A 21,501-nucleotide genomic window follows, 5' to 3' on the forward strand; every position below is an offset into this window, starting at 1 on the left:
GCAGCCAGACCACAGTAGTTTGTCAAAGTTCCCCAGGTGATTCTAACACGCAGCCAAATTAGAACTATAAGGAGGGGACTGTCTTTGAAAAATGCCAGCAGTTATGTCTGAGCATAGCCGCAGCCAGCTCATGTTGCATCTCCTAGGCAACGTGGTGTATTAGAGACGGCGACAGCATTGGATGCAAAACCAGTCTCTACAACCTACTATCCCAGTGATCTTTGCAAGCCATTTACCTACTCCAGGCCTCATTTTTCTCATCTGTAAAATAGGATAATACCAATACCTGTCTAATAGGGGCATCTTTAAGAATGAAAGAGATATGTGAAAGTCTGTAAATTGTGACGTGTTCCTTAAGTGCTTATTGTTAATACTGGCTATTATTCTTTTATAGAAAGATACTCATTTTCTAGGTGGCTGGCCTGGCAAGGTAGCTGGGGTGACTATTGTGGCATTAATTCTTTCATTATCAGCAGTAAACTTGAGAATTATTTAGGACAAGAATTTCTTTCTCTGGTTTAATAAAGGGAGTGCCAAGGAGAGGTGGTCTCTCCCAGATTTAAAAAGAAGCCAGCAGCTAGAGTCCGAGAGAGCCACTGTCCCACTGTACCCAGGGAACGCTCCCGGGCTTCCTGTTCGGTGACCGTCTAAGGTGAGGGGCCTTACTGAGAGGCAGAGGAGGTCAGTAATCCATCGGGTTCTGAGCCTGACTTTCCTCTTCAGGCTTTCTGTTTGGTTGGATTTTGTTTATCTCAGAGTGGGTGGAACTGCCCACAGAGTGTCACTGACAAGCCCCAAAGGAGGGACAAATGGAGGTCCGGTCAGCCAGGGCCTGCTTGGTCATTTTCATCAGTGTGACTGTGTTGTCTCATGCAGTAATCATTATCGTGTCTCTTTTGGGTGCAAACAAAAGCATATTTTCTTTGGCTTTGTCCTCCCAGGGACTTGAAGTTGGAAGGAGGGAGACAATCAACAGGTGCCGTGAGCTTAAAAGAGATCATTGGCCTGGAAGGTGTGGAGCTGGGAGCTGATGGGAAGGTGAGGTTGCCTGGCTTCCAGTCAACGGGTTTGTGCCGATCCCACAAAGGTCAGGACACAGGCAGCGCGATAGACCATGACCCTCACTCGTGGTGGAGGAACCAGGGTGGGGCACCAGCCTGGCTCGCTCCCCCAGTGTGGAGGCAGAAATCCACCAAGACAGTGATTAGATAGCAGCACAACTTCCCTGCCTACACCTCCTACGGTGGAATGCACAATCCTGAGCAGTGTCTCAGGCACACGTATGCACACATGTGCGTGTTCTGGGAGGGAGTGACAGGTGCTTGGAACATGCATTAACTGATGGTGTCGGCAGGCAACATTCCCACTACTATAAACTATTTTTGGCTTCCTGTGGTCCTGAGAAGCTAAGAGTCTCTCAGCCTGAGGTAATGACCCCCGAGTTACAGGGCTGTCGCATTCCTCTCTCACACACAATTCACTGAGCTCCTGGGTTGAAGTCTGAGGAGTGAAGTGTGAAATATGAACTTGACCTCCTTGTGCTGACTCCAGGCAATCTTCGTAAGTCCTCCCAAGGCCTGTTTGTGGAGACAACACGATGCCAGTGTTTCTTTGGGAAAGCCTCCCCAGCATAGTGTGCTTGCGTGTGAAGCTGCTGGGGCAGCACATGACCTCCCTGTTACCCTCCCCCAGGACAGCTGGTCACCACTGTGACCAGACATCAGCCCTGAGCTCACGGTACGATAGCCGCCATTCCCCAGGCAGGTGAAAAGACAAATACTTGTTCTATCTTCATTCTTAAAGGCTGGGTGTTCACAGGAATGAGGGAGGCTAAAACAGATACACATCATAGAGACCATCTGCCAAAGGTCACAGTCCTTTATCAGAGACTCCTGGGCCTAATGTGTTCTGAAATTCTGCATTTGATGGTTTATAAAAAGTAATAATAATGTGTGCCTCGTGTGTTACACAAAACCCCAACAGCTTCTGAGACAGCACATTGTTATCAAACACACTAATATTTCTGCCACATAACATGAATATTCACACCAGGTAGGACAAATTAAAACTATAGGTGGCCTCCAGTCAGTTCTGGCACAAATTTGCCATAAGAGTGCCAAGAAAAAGTTTCATTTTTTAGATTTCATTGGAGTTTAGAATTGCAGATAGGAGCATATGGACCTGAGCTTGGGTGGCAACGTAGCTCGGTCAGAATGCAAACCTGACCTTGCCTGGGATTAATCACTGCCTTTTTTCTCTTTACCTTTTAGACTGTTTCTTATACCCAATTTCTGTTACCCACAAATGCCTTTGGAGCCCGGAGAAATACCATTGACTCCACCTCCTCCTTCTCCCAGTTCCGTAACCTGAGCCACCGCAGCCTCTCCATAGGACGGACAAGCAGTACCCAGGGGAGCCTTGACACAGGTAACCTGGGACCTGGCTGGGTCTGGTAGCCCGGAGCAAGATGGGTCTTGATGTACAATGTGGATTGGGTCTCCCAGTGTGCAGAATGGAGAACGGGGACCCCAAGAGTGTGGGCTCATCTGGCAGGTGATGTGACTTTTGGGCAAGCCTGGTTTCAGGCCATGTAGGCTCACAACCAGGCCACACGGTGAGGTGATTTCTCTAATGAGATGCCTCAGTTGCCAACCCCCTGAGTGCCCACAAGGAGAAATGTCAAGGCCATCTTACAGCGATGGCTGGACTCCCTGGCTTCTCATCACCACTCAGCTCCTCACCTCACCGGTTACCTGCTTTTTACCTATATTTTCATAGTGCTCAGGTTTGGCTTTTCTTCAAATAACTGGGCTAGAAACCCAGGATCTGGTGTGAGAACTTCCTTTGTGATTCTTTTTGTAAAAAAATTTAGTTTCAGGTGTACAAAACAATGTACTAGACATTTGCACCCCTCACAACGTGATAACCCCCCTCTCCCAATCTACTACCCCTCTGACATCGTATATCGCTGTTACAGTTCCACTGACTCTATTCCCTATGCTGTACTCCACATCCTGTGACCATATATATATATATATATATATATATATATATATATATATATATATGTAAAATTATAGTTGACATTCAATATTATTCAGCTTCAGCTTCAGGTGTACAGTGCAGTGGTCAGGCATCTATCACTGTCTCTGAAGTTGTCGCTCTAATAAGACAAGTGATCCTTAGAGTGGGTAAACTAACTCGGCTGCTGAAAGAAGACTTGCTTGCTTCCAGCTTTGCCTATACAAACCTCTGTGAGAGTTGACACAAGGGTGAAAGCTCTTTACGAAGCAGTATTATAATTCTCAGAGAAATTCCAAGTAAATATGAAGTTCCTTAGGCCTGTCCAGGTGTTGAGTTTGGAAGCACTGTCCTAATATTCCGGCCACCTCTGGTCATTTACAGCTGTTTGCATTGGTATCTGGTCTGAATTGTGTTTACACGGACACAGTAACCTGCCTGGAAGCATTCACCCTCAAAATGTGCTTCTCACACTGCATAACTACTAAGGAGACTTTTCGGTGCCACATTTTGTAATCTGTGAGTGTTCACTGCATTTTTCATGCTCTGTGAGGTTTTGTGCTCTTCTGGGTCAGGGAGATTAACACATAATTTTCTAAAATGGAAAAAATGTCAGAATGTTAAGAATTTGGTGAATCCTTTTACGGGAGGATACACTTCATTGGCTTTCAGAGTCATGCACTAAAAGTCAGAGCGAGAGACGTGACTCTGAGCTAAATGCCCTGAAGCCAGCCTTTCTTTAACTTTATACTTGGCATTTGTAGCCCAGCAGCTTCTGCTTCATAGGGTCTGAGGCCCCTACTTATCACTTTGCATGTGGTCCTTAGGCAGTGACGTGGGAGACTTTATGGACTACGACCCAAATCTCCTGGATGACCCCCAGTGGCCTTGTGGCAAGCACAAACGCGTTCTGATCTTTCCTTCGTACATGGTGAGTAGCAGTGGAAAGATGGTTGGTTTGCTTACCCTCTCAGCCTCCAGGAAGTAGCTGGGAGGTGGCATGCTTGCCTTAAAGATGGCTGCTCTGCCTGGGTTTGGGGGGCTGTTCAAACACTGCTCTGCCTGGGGACTTTCTTGAGGACCCCCCAGTGTGGCTTGTTATGGATGGACCAGCACGTGCTCGTCCAGAATTCTGCTCGTCACCTGGGCAGAATACGTCACGTCAGTTACCAGCTCAGGGTTAGGGACCTCATCTCTGAGGGGCCTCTCCAGAGTTTTTACATCCATAGACCCCACTAGGCGAGAATCGCACATCACTGGCAGCGCTGAGTTCAAGTTTAGCCCTGTTTGGAGTTCCTCGGTGACTGTACTCCGAGTAAACATTTGGCACTGGGCTCTGGATGACAGAATTCTCTCCTGGGAAAGTGAAAGTAGGACAATGTGGGTGTTAAATGCAAAACCTTTCCTTGGTTTTTATTTCTTGAGCTCTTCCTGTTTTTCCCTTTGTGTAATTTTGGTTTCTGCTTTTGGCCAACTACCATTTCCCACTACTCTGGGCGGCCGTTTCTCCAGACACCAGCGGGGCCTGACGGGGTCCTTTGTACTTTCTTGGGGCAGACTTGCCCTGACTCGGTGGCAGGCCTAGCCTGGGCTGCTGTGGAAGGAGGGCAGAGCAGGGTTTGCGGGGAACCCCGCTGCACTAGCCCTGCCACACACGGCTTCAGGTGGGAGAGCACTGACCCCGAATGCCCCCCTGCCTCCCTGCCAGGCCAGGATGGGGCATGCACAGCTGACATGTCCTGCTCTGTTTCCTCGCTCCTCCCCAGCTTGTGCTGTTCTCAGGAGCCCTAGTCCCAGCAGTGAGTAGAGGGTCTTTTTTCTGTTATAGGCTCTTGTGTCTGCAGAAGCCAGAGTGGTACCCAAACCCATGTACTCCAAAGGCACCTGAATACTCACTCAGAGCTTAGAGTTCTCAGCAGTGGGGTTCCACCCTCCAGCTTTTCTCCTCATGAAACATTTGGCAAGTAGCTGACATCAGACAAACGTTAGGTAGAGCTTAGGCCCTTGCCAGTGACTTTCAGCGTATATCCTCTTGTCATTGACAAGTAGCTCAGAGATCATTTTAATATGTCACATTGAGTCAGAATCAATTACCAAAGGCATTTAGTTTAAAACTGCCCCTACTCCTCACTCTCCCATCGTTATTCCCCAATTCCTAACACAGAAAGCAAAACCAGAGCTATGTGTAGTTATTTTTCCCCCACTCTATGACCTGTGATATGATTAACTTCTTTTTAAAAACCAGGGCTTTTTCATGTAAGTTTGCACATAATAAATGTTCAATAAATGACCAGAATCATTGCCCTAATGGTAAGGAGGGAGCAAGTGAAAGATCATAACTTGGGGAAGAACAAGGATTCTTTCTGTTGTTCACTGCTTTACTTATTAAAGTTCACTTTATTTATTAAGTAACTTGGGTAGGAAACTGGCTCAGGGAGCCTGAGTGAGGCAGTCACAATTGACAGGAAGTGGGGTGCGGGGGCCAGAACTCCTGGCTCAGCGCAATTCTCACTTTGCCTCTAAATCCCACATCCCTCAGCAGTCAGTGGCAGAACTGCCAACTTCAGGAGGATGTGAAAATGATTCTTTAGGCCAACAGTTTAACAAATTTCTAATAGTTGAATAAATTTTTAACAGTTTAATACATTTTAACAAATTTATTTTCCAAGAAAATAAGAGAGCGCACTGTTTTTTGATTGATGTTGGAGTTTGGCGGGGAGCTCTTCCATACACGTTATGTCTGGTGATAACACTGACCTTTCCTTTTATTGGTCTGTGGCAAGCTGGTGCCAGATGTGCTTTCTTTCTTTCTCTCTTTCTTTCTTTCCTTCTTTCTTTCTTTTCTTTCATTTTATTGTGAGCTTCAAGGTTCTGGGCTACAGGCTATGTGTGTCTGCCTGTGCACACGAGTCATTTTTCCTCCTGGGACAGTGTGCTAGATGACTTGCCAAGTCAGCATATACGTCCTACTCTCCTTGCTTTATGTTCCCAAGTAGGTCATTTTTCATTTCACCACATTGAATCTATAGCCCGTGCTTCCTGTAATGGTCCATTTTTTAGAGAATGAAATTGCTCGTGAACTTCACTTGCCTGGTCAGATCTGTAAGAGCTACATCTCCTACTTTTTGGCCACAGATATCAAATGGTACTTTCATAAAATATGGGCTGCACACTTTTCAACATTCTTGTCTAAGTCATTGATGTACATACAGGTCATGCGTTACAAAGAGCCTCAAACCTGCTCCTAGAGAGACTTCCTCTCTAGAAGCAGGCATGAATTATAGGGCAGTTTCACATGCATTTTACATTGAACTTGCAGGAGGAAGAGTGTGAGATTTGGGGGATTTGTTTGTTTGCTTTATTTTGTGTGTTGGGTAACAGGTACAGTAATTGTCCACTCAGCAGTATTGACTGGGGCCCTACTATGTGCCAGGCCAGCTGCTTCCTTATATAACCAGCTATGGTCCCCACTTTCCTCGACCTCATAATGAGTGAAGAAGTCAGACAGTGAATAAGTAGACAAATCACTGTAGTCATGAAGATGGTGAGGAAAGTTGTAGGAGATGACAGGGAGATCGGAGGTTGGAGGTAGGCCTCAAGGAAGGCTCCCCTGAGGAAATGGCATTGAGCATGAGTGCGGAAGGGTGGGAAGGAGTAGCCATGCCAGGCCTTGGTACGGAGAGCCCATGTACAAGACCTTCCAGGTTGACTTTGTATAAAATCGGTATTTTTAACAGTAAAAGTTACTGCCTTTTCCTCTACACAGAGAGAAAGAGAGAGACACAGACAGACAGACAGACAGACAGACAGACAGGTAGGGAAGTCAAGCCTGTAGAATGATGATCCTGACAAACCCTCCACTAACTCGACCCAAGCGCAGGGAGATGTACTTGTACTAGGCACTGACTACCAAGGTGGACAGAGAACTGCAGGTTTATTTGACGCAGGCTGTTGAAAGTCCTCTTTGTCCCATAGGCAGATGGGGGCATTTTGCCCAGGCAGCCCTGGCTGGGAGCACTCCTGCTGCAGTGTGAGCTCTCATGGTTGGCAGGGCACGCCCTGCAGGTAGACGTCACACCCATGTGAATCCTGTGCAGCCGTGTTCCTCTGCCCCACTCTTCAGGGTTCCCTGTGAAGGGAGGTCTTTACTTGGAGATTGGGGAAAGGAGCCGACCTACTAGGTTACGGACTGTATGCGCAGCACCCCCCACCTCCCTCAATGTCAGCGCCCAAGGCCTCTGGGCTCCTGCTGCCTATGTCTCGCAGAGACCTCGAGCTGAGGGCCGTCATCCAGTGATTTGGGTGCCCAATACTTGTGGAATTTCAGGATCTGAGATGTTCGTGTGGCCTCTGCAGAATCCATCAACCTTGAAAGTGACGAGCTAGTCCTTTCACCCCATCAAATCCTGCTGCAGCCATTATTTTTTCTTTTCATATTAAGGTACAATTTGCATACAATCAAATGCACCCATTTTATGTGTACAGTTCATGAACTTTGGAACCTCCACTCTGATCGAGATCCAGAACATTTCTATACCCTTAGAAAGTTCCCTCTTGCCCACCGTCCCCTCTGCCTTTCACTCCCTCCCCGCAAAAGCAACTGCTGTTCTGACTTCTGTCACCACAGATTAGTTTTGCTTATTGTAGCATTTCATATAAATGGAGTCATCTATTGTGTACTCTATTTTTTATTTGGCCTGTCTTCTTCCACACAACTTAATATCTGTGAGATTCACTTCTGTTGCGTGTATCAGTAAATTGTTTTTAATTGCTAAGTAGGGTTTTATTGTATGGATATAGCATAGTTTATTTATCCATTGTCCTGTTGATGGACATATGGGTTGTTTCCAGTGTAGGGATGTGATGAATATTGCCTCTGCAAACATACCTGTATAAGTCTTTTTGTGGACATATACTTTCCCTTCTCGTAGGTAAATACCGAGAATCAGGCTTTCCGAGTCAGCGTGTAGGTGATCTTAGCCATCCCAGATATAGTTGGATGTATATTTTCATTCCTCTTTGTTCTAGTATAAGATAAAAAGGCCACTCATTGCCACAGTTGGGCTGTGCCTTATAGGGGGAGGGTTCCAGAGGAGAACATTTCCCTGAGGCTCAGAAAGAAGCCTATTATTTATACAGTTTAAGTGGTACCCCTTTTGAATTGGCCTTGCGTTCATAGTTCCAATCGTATTTTTTTTTTTTTAAGATTTTATTGAGGAAGAGGAACAGGACTTTATTGGGGAACAGTGTGTACTTCCAGGCCTTTTTATCCCCCACCCCAAGTTGTTGACCTTTCAATCTTAGTTGTGGAGGGTGCCATTCAGCTTCAAGTTGTTGTCCTTTCAGTCTTAGTTGTGGAGGGCACAGCTCAGCTCCAGGTCCAGTTGCCATTTTCTAGTTGCAGGGGGCACAACCCACCATCCCTTGCGGGAGTCGAAACGGCAACCTTGTGGTTGAGAGGACGCGCACCAACCAACTGAGCCATCCGGGAGCTCAGCGACAGCTCAGCTCAAGGTGCCGTGTTCAATTTTAGTTGCAGGGGGGGCTGCCCACCATCCCTTGAGGGAGTCAAGGAATCGAACTAGCAACCTTGTGGTTGAGAGGACGCACTCCAACCAACTGAGCCATCCAGGAGCTCAGCGGCAGCTCAGCTCAAGGTGCCGTGTTCAATTTTAGTTGCAGGGGGCGGAGCCCACCATCCCTTGCGGGACTCGAGGGATTGAACTGGCAACCTTGTGGTTGAGAGCCCACTGGCCCATGTGGGAATCGAACCGGCAGCCTTCGGAGTTAGGAGCATGGAGCTCTAACCGCCTGAGCCACCGGGCCGGCCCCCAATCGTATTTTTTAACTTTGATCCATGCAGATCATTCCCGCTGTTAGCCACTGTGATAGGGCAAAAGTGATATTTTGAACAACAACAACAAAATTCCCGGGGCAGGTGTGGAACCCAAATTGCAGTTGCCCGTGGGATTTTGACCTTCGAGTTTCTAGGAGGTGACCACAGAACACGAAAGGCTGTGGAGCCTCCTGGCTGCATGCAGGGTCTTGTAGGGCCTTAGCTAATGATGGTGTTTCTCATTGTGGCGAGGGAGAGCGGGAGTCTTCGAGTCAGAACCGGACGTTGCCTGCTTTGTATACTGCCTGGCTTGTGATTCAAGTTTCACTAGAGGGTGGTTACTTATCATTCGAACCTGGCAGCTGAAGTTCGTAGTGGGTTTTCCACCCCCTTTATAGGTGTGAAGCGCAATTAAGAAGAGAAAGTAAGTGAAAGAGCTGAGATAATGTCAACAAAATTAGTGTTATTTGAATGGATTTCTGGATCCTTTTCCTTTCTTCAGGAAGAAATCCTTCTCGAATTGTTTTGACAAAAAGAAAACCGACTATCAACCTTTTTGATATGTGTAGCATATAAATCTCAAGAGGACATGTCGTGGACTGATCTCTATGATAGAGTACCTATTCTTTTATTTCATATTACAATCTAAGTACTCATAGGAAAACCCCTCCTTCCACCCACATCTCCCCAGTGTTGTGGGGATGTATCATAAAACTTCATTTTTCGGTCAGTGTGAGATGCTGAGTGCTGGGAAATAGAAGACTCAGTGCAAGGAAGACCAGTTCAGCCTTCTGTGTGGTGGGCGATTGACTGTGCTTTCGCCCACCACACCTTCATTTCCATTGAAAGCTGTCTTCATGACCTAGGCACTTACTTACCTATCTACGAGGTGCATTTATGGAGAAGCGACAAAGCAGCTTGAGCCCTGCGGGCCCTCCCTGGCAAGGCTCCTTCCAGGTTCTCAGGTTTGAAGGTGCGTGCAGTTTATTCAGTTCAGGAGACCCTCTTTAAGAAAAGTCACCAGTGTTACACAAACACCATGAGGAGGCCCCTCCTGAGACTTGAAAGGGTTCTGGAGCTCCCCCAGCTCCAGGGAAAATCTGCCAGACACCTGCCCGGGAGCTGAGCAGCAGGATCTTTGAGGCCTGACAGCTTTTGGTGTAAGTGTTAAAAATTAAATGCTGTGTCAAATTATGCTGGGGTTTTTTTCTGTTTTGGGTTTGTGTGTGTGTGTGACAGCTATGTTGGATATAATTCACATATCATATAATTCACCTCTTTAAAGTGTGCAGTTCAGCAGGTTATTAGTATATTCACAAAGTTGTGCAACCATCACTACAGTCACTTTCAGGACATTTTCATCATCCCCCAAAGAAGTTCCTATCCCTAGACCCCCACCCCCTAAGCAGCCACTTATCTATTAGGTTGGTGCAAAAGTAATTGTGGATTAAAGGGTTAAAAATAATCGCAAAAACCGCATTTTAATTTTGCACCAACCTAATACTTTCTGTCTCTATAGACTTACCTATTCTGGATTTTTTTTTTAAATCTTCTTTTCCTTATAAAAATAATACAAAATGAAATATTAGCTTTACATTTTACCCAAGATGTTGCAGCATCTGTTTCCTTTCTGTGTATTTGTCTCAGATTTTTGATAATCATTTTTGTGATTTTTAACATGACCCTCCATATACACAGTTCATTGGCTCATACTCTGAGCCCACCATGTAAGAACATGCATTTAAAAGTGCATTCTACTACTATCTGGGTGTGTGTGAAGACAGGGCCACATGTACATTAAGTGTCATCTCAAGCAGGTGGAGACACTACAATAGTTTCTGTAGTCCCACATATATATTTGACAAATATCTGAAACTGGATGTGCTTTGCACTAGCTGATAAATCCACGTGGTTGTGTAAACCTGAAGCAGGGGCAACTTTTCCTGTGTTTCCTTGATTTGCAAACCATTTTATTTCAGTGAGGGAAACTGAAAAGCAGCTCCCCTAAGGAGAGGGAAGGCAGAATAAATCCAGGATTATGTATTTGGAATCTAATGGGTAGAAATAGCAACAAATGCAGCCCAAGTCTGCCTAGGCTGACCGCGCTTTTCCATATTTTCCTTGTGATTTACTATCCTCTTAGGGAAAGGATTAAATGCATAGAACAGCCAAAATACCCAGCTGTTCGTGGTTAGTTGAGGGCTGCTGCTCTGTTTAATTACCTTAGCAAGCATGTAACATCTGCTTTCCCATTGCCCAGCTGAGCTTGGAGCACCGATCAATGTCGGACAAGTGCAAGAGAAGCAGGTTAATTAGCCCTGGTTGTGCAGTTGGCTCTTGGTGCTAGAAGGAGCTGCAGATATCACTGCCTTATCTCCCTCCTTCCTTCCACAGGCAAAAAAATTGAGGCGGGAGGCTACATGCCTGTCCCGGGGCTCCCTGCTGGCTCCTGGGGCTGGAACCTGGCTCCTTTGGAATATTCCTGCCCCCAGGGGTCCCTCTGACCCAGAGGAGAACAGTAGCAGAGTCTACAGCAAGCTAACACCTGTTGAGAGCTGCTCATAAGAACTCCCAGGGAGATGTGGAGGGCCGGAGAGAGGGGCACATACCAGGCCCCACGGTGGAAAAGCACCTTTTATGTTGTTTCTGTTGGAATCAGATCAACAACCTGTCAGCTCTGAGCCCCTCACTGTTCTCCAGTGTTATTAGGGCATTTCCCCCCCCCCCCCCACCTCCACCCCCCCACACACACACCAGCTGTCTCAGTTCTCTCCTTGCTGGCCCCCATCACTTCCGTTGCACCCCCACCCCAGCTTGAGAGACCTTCATGTTATGGCATCAAGATTGTTGTCGTGAGCTGGGCTGGGCCCCAGTTCAGTTCCATGGAGGCCCCCTCCCTTCTCTCATGATGAGTCAAACCTTTATTTGTTTTTAAAAAAGCAAAGGCTGTCTCAGTGTCTCCGTATTAGATGTGGTAGACAGTTGTGGTCTTACCATCTTTTCCTGTTATCTCAGAAGGGATTCATGGCCCTTCCTTTCCTAACTCTGCCGCCTGTCTCTGGCGGGCAGGGTGGCAGGGCTCCTTTCTGAATTGCATCTCTCTGGACAAGTCTGCATTTCAGTGGTCTCCTCCTCTCAGCTGGCCTCCCCTTCCCCTTTATGCAGCTGTGCACACACAGCTTCTCCGCAGCCCGGCAGCTGTGAGAACGTGCATTTAAGTGATCTGTCACCCCACGCACAGAATGGCCCCCCTCTGCGAAAACGCAGGCAGGACTGTAGCTGCCCATCCATCAAACAGCCTAGTGCAGCTGTCGGCCACTGCTGGGGCCACAGGGAGCCCTGAATCTGGCAAATCCCATGGCCTGGAATTAGGTGGCATTGAAAACAGTGGTCACTTAGTCTGTCCAAGACCAGGAAGGAACCCCAGCCTGTCTATTAGCACTTGGATTCATAGTAACATGCATGCACTAGCAAAGTCAGGACATTGTGAGTCTTTATAAACTGTACAATTAGACTGAGAGGGGAGCCAGAACAAAGCAATGGCCTCACTCTTAATTCATCTCTCTCAAGCCAGAATGAATGAGTGGCTGGAGGCCCATGGTAATCCCACCCCTGCACCTCAGCCTCCCATCACTGGAAAGAGGATGACTGTCTCAGGGTGGGGGGGAGGTCCAGCCTCTAAAGGGTGTCACAAGGCCCCCTCAAGACAGATAAGACCGTGTAGCGGAATCCTGGCTGCTAATTCCAGAAAGTGTTTCTTACAGAGAACTGGAGCTGAGGCCAGCAAGGATTGTCATCCCCTCTAGAATTTGCTTGAAGGAGGGGTGGCCTGGGCTCAGGGTGATTCTTCCAATACCCAGAGTCTAGCCCCTGTGGGGCTAGTGTGGAGCAGTGGGCTCCAGGTACAGCCTGTGTGCTAGACCCTGTCTGAGAGCAGATTGTCACGTTGGGGGCCACGCACTCAGCTGCCCTGATTGTACTTATGCAGCCGAGTGTGAGCAGGACCTGGAGCAGCTCCATAGATCTGGTGCCTTGTAGTCATCAACATAAAGTGGATGATGGAGAAGCCAGATGAAGAAACTGAGGCACAAAGAGCTTAAGCAGTTTACACTAGGCTGTCCAGCTATTGAGTGGAAGAGCTGGGATTTAAAGCTGAGAATCTGGTTCCAGAGTCTGGGATCGTCCCCACAGAGCTGCAACTCAGAGAAGTGAGATGAAAGCCAGACTGAAGAGAGCTGTCTCTGCAAGCAAAGGGGGTAGGGAAAGATAAAACACGGAAAGTGCACCCTCAAACTAAGGCCAAGGCCAAAACCTGGTGCCTGAGGCAGAGCTGGGCCGGTCAGAGTACAACGGGGCCACATTGCAGCACCACTACACACAGACACCATTGCTAGGGGTTGAATTGAGTACCCCCAAAAGATGGGTTGAGATCCTAACCCCCAGTACCTCACGATGTGACCTTATTTGGAAATAAGGTGTGTGCAGATACAAATTAGTTAAGATGAAGTCATACTGAAGTAGGGTGGGCCCTAATCCAACGTGACTGGTGTCCTTATAAGAAGACAGAGACACAGAGAGAAGATGGCCATGTGAGCAGACACAGGGAGAAAGTCACATGAAGGCAGAGGCTGAGACTGGAACGATGCAGCTGTAAGCCAAGGAGTGCCTGCGATTATCAGAAGCGAGGAAGAAGAAAGGCAGGATTCTATTTAGAGTTTCAGAAAGAGCGTGGCTCTGCTGACACCTCGATTGCAGCCTTCTAGCCTCCAGAACTGTGAGACAATCGATTTCTGTTGCTGAGGACACACAGTCTGTGGTACTTTGTTACAGCAGCCACAGGAAATTAATGCAACCACTTTCACATTCTCCACGAGCCTAAGGTGCTCAGACAGACATCCACAATTTCCCACCATCCTCCTCCATCTTGAGTCTTGGAGGCATTTCATGGCTCCAATAGCCCATCTATCTCCCCCCCAAATAGATATAAGCAAACAGACTAGAATGCTTTGGGTACCTGCCTCAGGTATGGGCAGCAGCAAGCCTCCAGTAGTCAGCATTCTCAGTCTTTTTCCCCAGATGCCCTTGGATTTCCCAAAGCAGCCACTCTGGGAATGCGGGGCCCAGCTGGCCTGTGTCTGTCCTGCCCTGACAGGCCCCCTTCCTCTGCCACACACCCCTGGAGGCTGGGAGGCCACTTGGAGGTCCAGAAATGGGGGGCCTTGACAGAATGATGGAGGTTTGCAGACCACCCGTCCCCCCAAATGTACTGTATCTAGTTTAGAAAAGACTCCGAGTAGCCCAGGTGATGGCCACGTAGATGAGTAAGAGGAGAATCAAGCTGTCAGTGAGTCTTCTACTCTGTGCTGGGAGTAGTTGCAGGACATGGCCCTGTGGCTGGAAACTCCACACAGAAAGGAACACAGAACACTGCTTCTGTACCTCTGGGCGGCAGAGCCAGGATTCAGAAGAATTCTGTCACCCAGAAGATGAACTCAAGGGCTTGGCTGTCTTTGCGGCAGCCGTGTGTCGCCCTAGCTGGCAGTGGGCCAAGGGACTCATAGCATCAGCTGACTGGCCCTCTCTGTCCCCCTCTCTTGGGTCCAGTCTGGAAGTAAATATACATGTGCACTCATCCGTCTGTCAGGAGAAGTAGACTGCAGCTCTGTGTCCCAAAGAGCTACTTGTATAAATGAGTCTCTCCTGCAAGAGCCTGAGCTGTCCTTGCCCCAGCTCTAGGGCTGCAGGCTGAGCTGGGTTGTTGGTACTCACGGAGTCAATTGAAAGCAAGGACTGCTCAGGAAGTGGCATGTGAGGGTCCCGAAGACTTGGTGCCCCTGCAAACTTACGATTGGTGCCTTTAGGGAAATCAGAATCTCTGTCCTTACCCCATGTCTCCCCAGTGAGGTGTAATTATGATAATGATAAATGCCATCGATGAAAGAAAGCAGTGTATGCATCAGTCATAGTTTAGTATTCACTTGAGCTAGTTTAAGAAAAAAGGGATTTATTACTAAAATAGCTCATAGAATCACTGGGGAGGTTGAAGAAACAGCCTAAATTGGGATTTCAGGAGTGATCCCAAAGCCACGCCGCAGAGCCAGGCCACTGGGACGCCGAATGGGTCACCAGCTCTGTACGTGGCAGTGCTGCCACCTCCATGGTCAGGAAGCTGCCCCTGCTGTGGGTTATACCTGCAAAATGGACACTCAGGACTCTAGGGACCCCTGCCACGATGCCTCTTGGCAGCAGAAACAACAGAAGAGCAGCCTCTGTTTCAATTTTGCATTCTCATGCTGGTACATTGGACAGGAAGAACTGGAATTGTATTTAGAATCCTAGCTGCAAGGGAGTCGGGAGGTACAGAAGGTGTCCCAGAAGGGGGTCGGATATCCCAATCATAGTGTACACTGAAGCAGCGTCACCGGGAAAGCACCCAACCACAGGGTAGGTTTAAGGAAGATGATTCTGTCGATGCGTCATTACAAGTCACACCTGGATGGGTGTTAGCCAGGTAGGAGGATATGATTTGCATAAAAATCACCTGGGCAACGTCACTGTGCAGATAGCAGGGCCCCACCTCAGACACTGACTCAGTGAGACTGGAGCTGAGCCCAATTTGCTGCAGTCTTCCCCTGTGATGCGCTCGATAAAATTCTCCAGTATCCTTTAGGTACATTCTGTTCTGTTTGATCTTGAAAGATAAACCTATGAAACAGCCCTGTCAAGTATTCCTACCTAGTGCAGAGAAGAGAAGGTGAGGCTCAGGGAGGTTAAGCTTCTTTCTCCGAGTTGCCCAACTTGCTGGAGGTGGGGTCGCTGACCACCATCCAGACCTCCTCTTGCCGGCTCCTTTCAGTCTAATTAAGAACAGAAAAGCAAGAAAGCAGTAGGTGTGAGCTGGGAGACCCGAATCCCAGCATTGGTCTTGCCTCAGCCTGCTGGGGTCTAAGATAAGCCACTTCACCTCTCTGACCCTCTGTTTCCTCATCTGTAAGATGAGGTGGCTGGAATGCATTTGCAAACTTTTTTGGCAGTGGGAGTCTCCTTTTAAGAAAAGTGTTGCATGTACCTCCATACAAAACAGAAAAAAGCAGAGATGCTGGGAGGAATCAGACCCAACCCCTGTCTCCCAGGATGTTCTTGCTTGGGGTTCACAGGGCTTTGGACCCCAACCAAGGCCACTGACTCTGCCTGAACCTGCTTGCATCATTGCAGACCTCGTGACTTTCATCCACAGAGGAAGAGCAGGAGGGGCTGTACCTGGTATTCCAGGGTGCCTGTATGTGGGAGGGATGGGAGAAAGGGGGAGGGGGGCTGAGTATTTAGGAAACAGAAGAATGGGGTAATTGGCCAATGGGCCCAGCCTAGATAAGCTTGTTAGATGTGGTCCCCCATTCTGCTGCCTGTTTCCTAAATGAAAAATCACATCCTGTTCACCCAGCAAAGATATTTGCTTGAGATGAAATAGAGCAGTTTTGAAAAGTAGGAAGGGAACTAAGCCCATCCTGGAGGACGGTGGAGGTATCTACTCTGCTGGACCTTGGCAGTAAGTGGCCTCTATAAAATGCCATGTACCCTCCTCTGCTCCTGGCAGAGTGCACTCACACGCATGTGTTCACGTGCACATGTCTGCATGCGGGCGCCGGACAGTTGCGTTTCCACTTCCCTGCTCCTTGCCAGCACGTCACAGGCACACATGACAACTACCAGAATGGGCATGTCCTGGGCCAACTGAGGGAGTGCCTTCCTGGGAGGGCCAGAAGGAGCACAGCTCTGAGGAAGAAGTGGAGGCATTGCACCCACTGCGTCCCCTTCCACCCAGAATTTGAGAAAGCTCTGAACAACTGTGGTGGGATTGCTTGAGTTAACTGATATTGCTGCATTTGCCTTTATTCACCAGAAAAGCAAAGAAAGTGCTGTTAAGGTCAGTGTGAATTTGGACTGTCCTTGGTTGTTAACCGACACCAGAGGCATTCCATGTGCCTCTTCTAAAATCACACAGAACCAAGTGTCTGCTGAATGGTGGTGTTCACAGAAAGCCACCAGCGTTTCTTAGAGCTGTTGAGAAAACCACTGATGCATCTTCTGGAAAAGGCCAGGCACTTGCCTGAGAAGAGGCTGGCAATGGCGGCCTTCCATGGCGATAGGTGTTCTTATTAGAATTTGTAGTTTCTCTTTTCTCCGGCTTTGCCTGATGAAGGTTATTGCCTATCGCCAGCCAGAAGAGGCGTCAGTTGTCGTTGCAGCCCTTTGAAAGTTGCTCCTGAGGAGGAGAGATGAGACTAGCCTGATGGTACCCAGCCAGAGACTGTTTAATTCAGAGTTAATAGGGTAAGTGAGGCACAGATGAGCAGGGAAGCCCAGAGGACTCAGAAAGGGCTCAAAGGAGCCAACCTTTAAGGATAGAGAGAATTAGAAACAGGGAGGGAAAGAGGAAGAAACTCAAGTTCCTAGGGGGTATTAATAATAGCAAATATTGTATACATAGGATGGAATATTGTTCAGCCTTAAAAAGGAAAGAAATCCTGACACATGCTACAACATGGATGGACTTTGAGGGCATGCTAAGTGAAATAAGCCAGTCACAAAAAGACAAATACTATTTGATTCCATTTATATGAGGTACCTAGAATTGTGAAATTAAGAGAGAAAGAAAGTAGAATGGTGGCTGCCGGGAGGAGCCAAGGGGAGGGAATGGGGAGTTAGTGTTTAATGGGTATAGAATTTCAGTTTTGCAAGATGAAAAAGTCCTAGAGATGGATGGTGGTGATGGCTGCACAACACTGTGAATGTACTTAATGACACTGAGTTGTACACTTAAAAATGGTTAAAATGGTAAATTTTATGTTAGTATATTTCCCCACAATTAAAACATAATAATAGCTAACATTTATTGAGCACTTGCTGTATGCCAGGCACTGCACAGGACACTTTACTTCTCACGTGGTTCTTGAAATAGCCATATGAAGTAGGCACTGTTACTGTTTTCATTTTATAGATGTGGAACCTGAGGGTCAGGGTCATTCAATCAGCCTCCCACAGCCAGACCACTAGTGATGGTCAAGTGTAGAGAGCGCCCAGATCTGTGAGTCCAAATTGCAGGCCCCAAGCACTGTGTGACTTACAGGCTGAAACACAGGAGCTGAAAGAGGGATGCCCCTCTGTGCCAGGCACTGACCCCTGAAGGTCAAGAGGCTGGTATTCCTAAATGTCACCTGGTTCTGCTAAGAGCAGGGATTTGGTTTCCCTCTGTCTCCAGGGCCCATGGCCTTGCTCGGGCTCCTGCATGGAGCAGAGCCCTTAACTAGTGCTCACCTGGGTTCCCCACGGTGTGGTGGTGTTGGAAGTTGTCAGCTGGCCGAGCATTACACGTAATTATTACCCAGGACCCTCACTGTACGGCATGACCTTGTTGCCTGATCTGTTACAGACCACAGTAATCGACTACGTGAAGCCCTCAGATCTCAAGAAGGACATGAACGAGACCTTCAAAGAGAAGTTTCCTCACATTAAGTTAACACTCAGCAAAATAAGGAGGTATGAACTTTCCCTTCAACCCCCCTCTCAGCAGGCATTCAGCTCATGCTTCGTGTGATGGTTCAAGTGAAGTATGGGCACATTCAGCAAAAAGAAGCTCGTGTGATGCTGGCTGCCTCGCGCCCCTGTGTGAGAGCCAAGGGAAGCAGGACAGAAAGCGGAGCTCTTGACGTGAGCTGACAGGATCTGGGAGGAGCTTCCTTTGGTGGATCATTTCACACTTTCTGTAGCTCACCAGTTTACTAAGATTTATGTTATAGAAAACGCAGAGAATAGGAAACATTCGGTTCCCTGCTTTCTCAAATGCAGACAAAACAAAAGAGAAAAGAGTTGGTATCGTAGGGTTTGAGATAACTCTTTACCCACAATTGTCTTTCCAGAAGTGACAGCCAAGCCCTATCTTTAATCAGTCAGCAAAGCAGCCTAAGCAAAATCAGGCCTTATTTTCTCTGTAGCTGATTGGATCGACTGGTGACTCATGTGTGCCTACCAAATAGTCAAAAGGACTGGCCTTGCTGGGCCAGAGAGAATCTGGCTGGGGGTATCGGAGTGTGTATGTGTGGTTGTGGGGGCTAGCCTATACACATGTACACATGCATCCTACTACTGACTCAATTCTGGTATGTTCTGAGCCAAAGAGGTAAGAAAAACTAACTTCACACTGTCCACTTGCTGGGTAGCTTTCCTAAGTACACTCACTGGTCATTGTGCTGTAACTCCAGCCCTTCTGCTGTAGTTAATGATGTAACCGATATTCTGCAGAGCTGATACCAAGTACCTAATTTATTTCTATATTCATCTCTCTGGAATGACTGTAGTTCTCCTCATAGTTTCCCTCTCTCACTTTGGACAGCTCTCCTAGTTTCCAGAGAAACCCTGACACATCCACTAGGGTTCAATGTGGTCCTTTGTGGCCCATGTCGACATGGTCTACGGAACTCCACCAGCGGAGGAGTCTGGAGCCCCAGCGAGTTGAGTCTATTCCTTACTCATTATGTAACTTTCTCACTCACAGGGATTTAATTTCATTCCACGTCACCCTCCTGGGAATGAGAAAGAGGAAATGCTTTCAAGATGAAGTAGTCTTTTTTTCCTTTGGGGTCCCTGAAACTCCAAGTTCGACTAAGACTTCGCTCTTTCCTGTCTTTCTCTAGTCTGAAGCGAGAGATGCGGAAGCTGGCCCAGGAGGACTGTGGCTTCGAGGAGCCCACGGTTGCCATGGCTTTTGTCTACTTTGAGAAGCTTGCCCTCAAGGGCAAGCTAAACAAACAGAACCGGAAGCTTTGTGCTGGAGCATGTGTGCTGTTAGCAGCCAAAATCGGAAGTGATCTCAAAAAGCACGAAGTCAAGCATTTAATTGATGTAAGTAGCCTGTGTCCTGATGGTTGGGGTTGCACTCACCCTAGTCCAGTGTTACTCGCACAACCACAGAAACCTCTGGGGTCTTGGGCGATGTGACCCATAGAGCATCCATCAAACACATTGGCTCAACACGCCTTAGCTTCTTGCAGCCTTGGTTGTCTTCTAGTTGGGGAAGGGCGTGTGTTTGACTGAGTGTTTCCTACGTTCTTTTAAAGGAGAGCCCCATCAGAGCAAGGAACACTGATCTCCTTAGACGAATATATGAATGCCTGTTTCAAAATACAGTGTATTCATAGAAAATTTGAGGTACATGAAAGGCAACAGATCAGGACACAATTGCCATCGAAGAGCTAGTTTGTTACTGTTCCCAAGAGGTGGGTGTCTTAGCTCATGCTGCCATAACAAAATACCATGGACTGGGTGGCTTAAACAACAGACATTCATTGCGGACAGTTCTGGAGGCTGGACGTTCAAGATTGAAGTGCCATCTACTTGGGTGTCTGGTGAGGACTCTCTTCCTGGCTTCTCACTGTGGCCTCACATGGCAGAGAGAGAGAGAGAGAGAGAGAGAGAGAGCAACCTTTGGTTTCTTCTTACAAGGGTGCTAATCACGTCATGAGCTCTCCACTCTCATGAGCTCCTCTAAACCTAATCACCTCCCCAAGGTCCCCTTCCTACTGCCATCACATTGGAGGGTAGGATGTCAACGTACTGAATTTTAGGGGGGCACGAACATTTAGTCCGTAACAAGGGGCCATGCAGGGAAGTCCCAGGGTTGGTCAGGGCTCAGAGGGAGTGGGAGGGACTGTGGGCAGGAGACTTTATTTCTGTTGTCACAGGAAGGAATGGGCCAGGCAGGGTGAGCAAGTGTAGGAGTGGCTAGTGGGCTCTGGGGCACAGAGGCTGTCCCTGGGTGTCTGGCATCTGGCCCTGGGTGATCAGGGGAAGGGGGCTAGTCGCCCAGAGGATGAGAGCCGATAGAGTGGTTGGGGTGTGTGCTCCACATTGGTGGGTTTTCATTTGAAAATGCACTCTCTGGGCTCTCTAGGAATTGGCTAACCCTGGGAGGGACAGCCCCTCCAGGGTCAGCAAGGCTCCAAGATGTCCAAGCATCAGAATACAGAAAACAAAAGACATGGTTAATATAATGCCCCATATGTCTAGCTGTGCAGCTGTCTTCAGTGGCAAAGGAGAAAAAGCAGAAAGGGAGCTAATGTAGGTACTCTCCACATAAAAAAGTATTATTTTTTGCTTTTTAAGTTACCATTTTAATTCTTTTTAGGTATACAGTTTAGTGGTATTAAGTACATTCATATTGTTTTGCACCACTACCATCCATCTCTAGCACTGTTTCGTCTTGCAAAACTGACACTCTGTACCCATTAAACAACAACCCCCCCACGCCCGTCCCCCCAGCCCCTGGCAACCACCATTCCACTTTCTGTCTCTGTGATTCTGACTATTCTAGGTACCTCCTCTAAGTGGACTCATACAGCATTTGTCCTTTTGTATCTGCCTTATTTCACTTAGCGTAATGTCATCATGGTTCATCCGTGTTGTAGCATTATCACCACATTTTGTTTATCCATGCATCCACCAATGGAAGAAAGTATTCTTTAGGTCAGTGCTTTACTGAGTGTAAGCAATGGTACAAAATCACCTGACTTGGAGATGATACCAAATCTGAGCTGAGATTCGACAGGTTTACATAGATATTTGCTGATCTAATGAATCTTTAGAAGTAA

General features: G+C 47.6%; 1 protein-coding gene across 2 annotated transcripts in view; it reads left to right on the forward strand.

Annotated features, from left to right (window-relative positions):
* Positions 1-21,501, forward strand: part of CABLES1 (Cdk5 and Abl enzyme substrate 1) — a 108,819-nt gene that overhangs the window by 84,887 nt on the left and 2,431 nt on the right. For both annotated transcript variants that reach the window (XM_019741223.3, XM_019741224.3), the window contains 5 exons: positions 942-1,038; positions 2,271-2,427; positions 3,849-3,952; positions 18,288-18,394; positions 19,549-19,756. In XM_019741223.3, coding sequence (XP_019596782.3) covers positions 942-1,038; positions 2,271-2,427; positions 3,849-3,952; positions 18,288-18,394; positions 19,549-19,756 — 673 coding nt within the window. The remainder of the gene's footprint in view (positions 1-941; positions 1,039-2,270; positions 2,428-3,848; positions 3,953-18,287; positions 18,395-19,548; positions 19,757-21,501) is intronic.

This window comes from Rhinolophus sinicus, chromosome 4 (genome assembly GCF_057876585.1).
Source record: "Rhinolophus sinicus isolate RSI-liver-muscle chromosome 4, RSI-T2T, whole genome shotgun sequence".
NCBI lineage: Eukaryota > Metazoa > Chordata > Mammalia > Chiroptera > Rhinolophidae > Rhinolophus > Rhinolophus sinicus.